The 8,577-nt window shown below is 35.1% G+C and overlaps 1 protein-coding gene across 1 annotated transcript; it reads right to left on the bottom strand.

Annotated features, from left to right (window-relative positions):
• Positions 1 to 3,758: 3,758 nt before the first annotated feature.
• LOC131857130 (protein STRICTOSIDINE SYNTHASE-LIKE 6-like) lies at positions 3,759 to 8,297 on the bottom strand. Its single transcript, XM_059209254.1, has 4 exons — positions 7,736 to 8,297; positions 7,304 to 7,371; positions 4,806 to 5,175; positions 3,759 to 4,177 (listed from the first exon to the last, which is right to left on the bottom strand). The coding sequence occupies exons 1-4, from the start codon at positions 7,988 to 7,990 to the stop codon at positions 3,926 to 3,928; spliced, it is 945 nt and encodes a 314-aa protein (XP_059065237.1). The 5' UTR covers positions 7,991 to 8,297; the 3' UTR covers positions 3,759 to 3,925.
• Between the last annotated feature and the right edge of the window lie 280 nt (positions 8,298 to 8,577).

Genomic DNA, 8,577 nt, shown 5'->3' with positions numbered 1-8,577 from the left:
AGAGAGGTAACTTTTTAAATTAGTCACTTATTTGATTCTGAAAAATTTAAAACTTGTTATAATTCTAGACCCTGCAGGAAATTAGAATAAATAGAATTCATACAGCATATTTTTCAGTCTACAACTTTGTATTGCCCCTTATGAAAGGTAAAGTTTGTTTTTTAGGACAGCCAGGCCAGATGACAATTTGGCATAAGAAACCCTCTAGTGAATCCCCTTCCCAGTAAAACTCTACAAGGGAATTACTTTTCAATTGTCTTATGTATCTATCTATCTATCTATCTCAAATTTTATTCAGATAAGTTTGCCTCGTTACCAAGCTTGGGAGTGAACCAAAAATTACCGATCCATGTAGATCAGCGAAGGTTAGACCTCTGGTTAGGATAGGGTTCCAAGGCAAAACAAAAGCATGGTGCTGAAGACAGGTTAAACCTCTGCTTGAGAAACGCTATAGAGTCACATCAGTGAATACCCCAATTTCATTTTTTCATATGGATGTATAGTGTGAAGTACAATGACATCAGTCAATTCCTTTAAATGATGTGTGAAATGAAAATTGAAATTTTGTAGTTCGGCTAGCCCATTGCACAGCCACAGACAACCTTTATTTTTTGGCCATTACAGTGTGGGTAGCCTGTATTTTTTCTCCTTGACAATTTGGCTAGGTCATTTCCAATAGTTAAGAGAATGCTACATTGTTGTGCTTTGACAATAATCACTACGGTGAAGAACTGAACTGTCTTGCCAGCCCATTGCACATAGAATCCTATACTGTAGCACTGTGGCCATACATGGACAACAAATACACCAGTAGAGCCCAGTTGCAACTCCTGGGTAAATTTCGGACAGTTATTATTGTTACTGTGCGTTAACAAAAAGGCCAGTGTTAGTCCTGTACAAATTTCAGAGAGGTACTTTGTAAAGAATTTCTCTGATAAGTGGTTACACGAATTTATATGTGATCAAAATTTGAGCCAACGAACCATGAACACAAAAGAAATCCACATTGGATTGTGATTTGGACAACTTAACAGTAACTGTTATTGTTCGTCTTTGGAGTTTGGACACAAAGCTAATTAGATATATATAAATCAACATGATTGGAAAAAGTATTCAATCGATTGATTTGGGAATTTATTCTGGCCAGCTGCCCCTGGTCCTATTTATGCAATACGCTCTTTACATCTTTCTATCAGTTACCTATATTTTCAATATAAGATAATTAAGGACTATACAATCATTAAAAATAAATAGTAATAGTGATGATTATGTTGAAGACTTTGGAAATCAGTATTACACTATCGAGGGCTTGTTACAATTGAAGGTGATTCTGGTTGAAGTTTTGAACTGATGATTTGCTTCTTTCTATGTTCATAGGAATGGAACAGTGGCATCTGCTTTGATGTTCTAGAATTATTTAATAATAAGTAAAATTACAAGATTGTATAAATAAATTGAATTCAAATGTTCGTAATAAAACTTTTTGATTCTATTACAAAGCGAAAGGGTTATTGAATTTTAATAATTAAATTTGCTTCAATAAAAATACATAATTTATATTTAAAAATAGAAATTAATTTTTTTAACAAATCAATCATAAAAGATGTGATGGAGTCGAGTATGGGGCTCAATACTTTTTTTTGTTGCTATAGTGGCTCAATACATGTCTGTAAATTGTGAAACATTTCTTTGAATACATATATTTTCTTCCTTTGAAGTTACCTATTGAAGTTCTTTTTTCAAACTAAAATACATAGACCATAATTGTACAAATGTCGTTGAGTTTATCAGTATTGCTTTTGGTCAGATTTGAAACAGATTTATAGTGGAAACATCAAATCAGATGCCACTGTTCCATTCCTATAAACATAGAAAGAAGCAAACCATCACTTCAAAACTTCAAGCAAAATCACCTTCAATTGTAACAACCCCCTCAATAGTGTAATACAGATTTCCAAAATCTTCAACATAATCATCATTACTTGTCCTATGGAGGGGGATTCTAAAATAATTCAATGGGTTCTAAGAATTTTTAGGAGTATTTTAAAGTTGTTGGTCCCATGAATTTTGTAGTGCAACTCAAGCTTAAAAATTTAAGCTCTGAGATTTATGGAAGTTGGTGGCCTCATGAATAAATTATTATTTTGCATATTCAATTCAACAAAATATATAGATATAAAAAATGATAAAGAAAAATTGATATATAGTATGTTAAATATTTTGTGTGAGTTCAATTTAATGTACAAATAGCCACTATTCAAAGCCTAAGTTTTCTTAGATCCAAACTTTCAAAATACACAAGAAAATCCTCCAAAATAGATCTATTTTAAGCTCTATGGAATAAAAGTGAGAAAAATATAAAATTAAAATAAATTTTAGTACTGAAATATACAATGATAATTTTTAAATTTTAAGTATTTGTGTTATTGTTCTTTGTCTTATGCACTACTATCTCATTGATTTGCAAAAAATAAGATTCAAAAATATGAAAAAAGATAGTTTTCTTTCCAAAAAAAAATCTATATTATTTGGTGAGAATCTAAAAACTCCAATAATTGACTAGTGGCAAAAAAATAAAATTCTACCTTTCCATTAAACCCTCCCTAAATGTCTTCCTCTTCAAAATTAAAAATAAGAGAGACACTCACCCACCACATAACATTTGTTTTTGATTAATTAAGCAGCAGATTAAAGGTGCTGACCTATACAACCAAAAGCCCCAAGGGCAAACAAATAGGCCATAAAAGGCCACTTACAACAGATCATGAATAAAACTAAATAGATCACTTACAGCACATAGACCACAACAGTCCACATACACCACATTGACCTCAATGGTCCATATAGAAATTTCACCCACAACTCAAGAAAGACTTTGGTAAGAGAAGGAAGAAGAACCTTTTTTGTGTTGACTAACAACAATCCATGCAAAACCATCATTTAGAACACCATTACATTGGGGAGCATGAGGGGAAATCCCCTTAGAAAGCCTGTCAGCACATAGAGCAGAAAGCTGACAAGGCAAAGCGTCATTCACCAAAGACTGGAGCTGAACAAGAGCAACAGGCCTAGTGGGAACCACAGGACTGAGGAGGCCACACAAGCAGCAAGAGGCTAACCATCCTTCTGGGAGGAGTCATCATCATCCTTTGAGCTGTCATCGGAAGAAGACTCGGAAGCTTGGACCATCAAGTGATCACCATTAGCGTCCTTCCACCAAGTAGCAGCACCTTTATGGCGCAAGAGAGCACAATCCGTGGCCAAAAGACTAGTCGAGAAACAATGGCAGCATCGAAAAGGAAGGCCCCCAAAATCCAACACTGATTCCCTTTTCGATGACACGTCTATAACTATAACTAAATACCCTATCTACTGATCAGTTAATTTTCTTAATTTAAAATTAATTACTGAATTATCCACACCAATAATTAGTTAATTCAAATTTATTTATACTTAATAAATATGCATTTCATTTGTTTAGGATGCATTAACCTTAAGGGAATTTCATTTTAAACCTTGATTTGTAAAGAGACGGAACAAATTTCTCAGTAGCAAAACAGCAATAATTATTACTTTTGAAGAAAGTCTTTCTTTCGTTTTTTCGTTTCAATTGTTTGACAGCATTTTTGTTGCATCCAACATTTTAAACTTTAGAAATGGAATTATTGATTAGTGCAAAAAGACGTGAACACAAATGTAAGATATGGAAGAGACAAAGAACATAGATAAACAATTATGAATGATGCATTGCAACGTTGTTATGGGCATCAGAAGTAAATTTTTGTATTCAGTAAGCATTCAAGGTGGCAGTCTTCAACCATTGTAGATGTAGATGGAGAATGATGCTTGCCATTGAACATATAAAAATGCCATGCAAGAAAAAATTCTCTTTGTTGACAATATTATAGCAAGCAAAGAGGAGAAATTAAGGGAGTTCAAGACTATTGAGGGAATGATCAAGAATGCCACCAAAATACAAATGGTTGCCCAACCTTACTCCACCAGTAATGAGTGGCCTTTTAGACTCAAAGAAAGCAATGGGTTCTCCATTCTCATTCAAGTTCAGAATGGCCCCTTTCTTAAACAATACATATGGGTTTATGATACTCCACATCCTCACCAAAACATGCCTGAATGCTGGGTATTTGACAGTCAGATCCCATAGCAAGGTTCGTCTCTGCAGAAAAGAAAAAATTGAATTGAGCACTGGTAAAAGATTAAATAATGGATTTCAAAATATATTTAACAATAAGAATGCAAGATCAGGGGAAATTTGTCTCCTCCCTCTATCTAAAGTTCTAATGCTCTTTTGATGATCGAGCATTATAGACAAGAAGGGAGGGCAGAGGGGCTAAGCTTGTAGGACATGTTCATGTACATTTGATGATAAAAAAAAGTACTTTTCCTTCTCTCTGTCAATCTAAAGGTCAAGTGGTCTTTGATGATTAAGCTCATCTGCATGGGTGGAAGGCAGAAGGTGGAAGGCAGAAAGGAGATGGGAAATGAAATTTGTGCTCCTATATTCTTATCTTGTCCTAATAGTGTTGATAGGGACGTCTCTGTTCTTTCCTAATGGTGAGTGACAATTCAGTAGTCTAGCCTTATGCACATGTAGGAAATGCAGAGGGATTTGAATGCAAGAAGATATAGGAGGGAACATTTATGTTCTTTAATACCCTAAGCTTGCAAGGAATATTGTTCATGTTTTACGATTAATGTATAGGGTTATGGTGTACAACCATTTGTTGTAGCAAGATTTTTGGGATTTTAGAAAGAATGAAGGAAAATAGCAGAAATATATTTACCCCAAGAAGACCAATCCAGAAGGTGCCTTCTGCATCCACTCTAACATTATCAGGAAATCCAGGTAGATTTTCAAGGAATGTTTCAATTTTCCCTGATTTCTCTCCTTTTAGCCAATATTTCCTACACCTGAAAATGAAAGTTTCACAGAAAACCAGGAAATCCTCTTGGGCAGACAGAGCCACTCCATTGGAGAAGTAAAGGTCCTTGAGCAGAACAGTCGCAGTTTTTGTGGTGGGATCGAATTTGATCAGCCTTCCATGAGGACGATATTCAAATACTTCTAACTCAAATTTTGCAGGGCTGTATTTATAGCTAGCATCTGTGAAGTAAATCACACCATCTTTTGAAACATCAACTCCATCAGGCATCCTGTGAAAAAAAGAGAAGTCACTTTTGAAATTGGTCGCTTATTTAATTAAGAAAAATTTCAATTTTTTTATAATCCTAGACCATGCAGGGAAGTCGAAGAAAAGAATTCATGTTTTTCAGTGTACAACTTTATATTGCCCCTTGATAAGAGGTAAAGGTTATTTTATTAGGGCATAGCCTGGGCAGATGTCGATTTGGTAAAGGAAAACCCCTCGTAAACCCCCTTCCTAGTAGAACTCTAGAAGGGAATTTCTTTCTAATTGTCTTATGTTATATGTATGTATCTATCTATCTCAATTTTGTTCAGATAAGTTAATCTCATTACCACGCTTGGGAATGAAACCAAACCTTACCAATCCATGTAGATCAGCAAAGGTTAGACCTCTGCTTAGGAGAGGGTTCCAAGGCAAAACAAACGAATAGAGTTGAAGACAGGTTAAACCTCTGCTTGAGAGACATTGTAGAGTCACATTAGTGAGTACCTTAATTTCATTTTTTCATATGAATGTATAGTTTGAAGTACAATGACATCAGTTCAACTCCTCTGAAAACCGTGTGAAATGAAATTTGTTTTTTTTGTAGTTTCGCTAGCCCATTGCACAGCCACAGACAACCTTCAATTTTTGGCCCTTGCAGTTTGGGTAGCCTGTATTTTTTATCCTTGACCATTTGGCTAGGTCATACTGCAATAGTTTAGAGAACGCCACATAGTTGTGATTTGACAATATTCACTACAGTGAAGATCTGAACTGTCTTGTCAGCCAATTGCGCATAGAATTCTATACTCTAGCACTTTGGCCATACGCGGACTACACACCATACCAGTAGAGCCCAGTTGCAACTCCTGGGTAAATTTTGGACAGTTATTATTGTTGCTGCGCCTTAACACAAAGGCCAGTGTAAGTCCTGTACAAATTTCATGGAGGTGTTAGGCACCAAATTTCTCTGGTAAGTGGTTACATGAATTTATCTCTGACCAAAATTTGAGCCGACAAACCATGAACACGAAAGAAATCCACATTTGATTGTGATTTGGGCAACTTAGCAGTAACAGGTATTGGTCGTCTTTGGATTTTGGACACAAAGCTAATTGGATATCATATAAATCATTGTTTAATAGTAATTAGGTGATCCTAAGTGACAACCTGTCTATATTCTTTTCTAAACTGCGACTCTGCCCCACTCAACTGCATAATGCTCTGTGATTTTGAGTTTGAATAGCAAATAATTACTTATAAAGAGCCTCAAACGGATTACTTTATCTTAGAGGCCTATTTAGGGTAAGTAAGTCAACATGTTTGGAAAACAGATTCAATCGATTGATTTGGGAATTTATTCAGAACAGCTGCTCCTGATCCTATTTATGCAATACCTTCTTCATATCTTCCTATCATTTACCTCAATATTCAATGTAAGATAATTAAGGACTATAGATCATAAATAATAAATATCAATACTGATGATTATGTTGAAGACTTTGGAAATCGTTATTACTCTATTGAGGGGGTTGATACGATTGAAGTTGATTCTGGTTGAAGTTTTAAACTGATGGTTTGCTTCTTTCTATGTTTATGGCAATGGAACAGCGGTGTCTGATGCTTTCATGTTTTAACTATAAATCTGACTAAACAGAAATTTTGATAAACTCGTAACCCTTCGTATAGTTATGGTCTATGTATTTCAGTTAGAAAAAAGAACATCAACAAGGTAACTTCCAAAGAAAGAAAATATCTATTTTAAAAGAAATGTTTGGCAATTTACAGACATGTCTCGAGCCACTATGGTTTTTTTCCTCTTTGGGGATTAGACCTATCTTATATAATAATTTTTCGTTTTGGTGACTATTAATTTCCTTGCTCTGAGAACTGATCTACCAATTCACACTTGACTTTCAGCTGGCTTTTCTTTCCATGTAATGGGTCAGTCAATCTATAAACATGAACAGATATAAGAGGTAAATAAAAATGGATTAAACACAGTTCCCCAGATGTATGTTTGAAAAATAAAGGGCTCTGCCTGCTTCTTCACTTTTGTTATTAAACTTTTCTTGTCAGTTTACTAATAAATGGTGTTTCAAGTAGCAAAACAGATGCAAGAGAACCAGGGGAATAGATATCATATCACATACTTGAGTTTTGATCCGCCAGCCTCATTGCACAAGACCTCCACATTGTCTTTTGTCACATTCAGTAAGCCCTAATATTGTTTTTACAAGGAAACCATGAATCGTCAATCCAAAATTTTATAAAGCATGAAAATACTACCTTCAAGAGATGGTAGATAAAACAAAAACATAAAGAATACCTCTGAGGATGGTAAGGCGTGGGTATATAACACATGCAATCTCCATTTTATAGGACTTAACTTTTAAAACAAAATGCTCTGCATCATCAAATTACTTTTAAAATATAGCAGGCACTATTTAACTGTTTGGAACATACGAATACATATGCCTAATTTAAATAGTTTAAATACATTGAACTACTAGTAGAATTTTATAGGACATTACAATTAAGACATTATAAATAGCGTGTGATTGCATACAAGTCAAATAGCTTACCCTACGCAGTTCGCAGACAATGAGCTCCTCATTCTTCCCAACCGCCACACCCAAAGGCCTCCCCCCACCAAATGTCCAATTCTCCACCCTCCCTTCATCAAACCAAACCCGCTTAATCCATCCATCCTCACATCCAGTGAAAAGGGACTTCTTTTCTCTGTCAAGAGCGAAATCTTCTGGCCCATGTACCAGCCCTAATCCTATCTTTTCTGCCTTTTCAAGCTTCTCATTGGGAGCATAAATACCATCTCTCATGGGAGGGACGGCAAAAGACTTATGGGGGCAGGATCAATTTGAGATGTTCTAACCAAGTAATTCCATGATGCTGCTGAGGCCAAGCACAGAACAGCCAATAAGGCTGCATTCTTAACTTGGGCTTCTGCCATCTCAATTTGAATCAACTTTTTTTTGTGTGTTGTTGCTTCGGATTGAAGTCCTCACACAAAAAGATAGAATAGACTTTTTATAAGGCACTGCATCTACATAACCTTTGCCAAGTTGAATTCTAAGTAAAGAGTAGACTACCATGATCATGTTTTTCCTGTTTGAGTATAAAAATTGTTTTCTTTCCTCGAAACAAAGCCGTAATAGATTTCTTAATTTTCAGAATATGTCAGCGAGTCGTATTGTTTATACTGGTCAATGTTGGATTCATTGTGGAAGATAATGTGGGTAGGTGCACCTATAACGTGTTATTGCCCAATTAATTGAAAAATATTTATTTTTAGTCATGGTCCCACGCGATTGACACATAACAACTAAGACTGACCAAATAGTTGCAAGCTAAAGTGGCATTCCTTATAGTACATGGCATATTTATTTTTTGTTTGATTAATTAAAAG

This window comes from Cryptomeria japonica, chromosome 7 (genome assembly GCF_030272615.1).
Source record: "Cryptomeria japonica chromosome 7, Sugi_1.0, whole genome shotgun sequence".
Taxonomy (NCBI): domain Eukaryota; kingdom Viridiplantae; phylum Streptophyta; class Pinopsida; order Cupressales; family Cupressaceae; genus Cryptomeria; species Cryptomeria japonica.
This window is presented reverse-complemented; position numbering and strand designations above follow the sequence as displayed.

What these genes read in the sequence shown, in the direction of transcription:
- LOC131857130 (XM_059209254.1), bottom strand. Translation starts at nt 7,990, where the DNA reads ATGAGAGATGGTATTTATGCTCCCAATGAGAAGCTTGAAAAGGCAGAA. An exon ending in TTGTCTGCGAACTGCGTAGG is followed by an intron (nt 7,372 to 7,735) that starts GTAAGCTATTTG and finishes AAACAATATTAG; the next exon opens with GGCTTACTGAATGTGACAAA. An exon ending in TCTGGATTGGTCTTCTTGGG is followed by an intron (nt 4,178 to 4,805) that starts GTAAATATATTT and finishes TCTTTTCTGCAG; the next exon opens with AGACGAACCTTGCTATGGGA.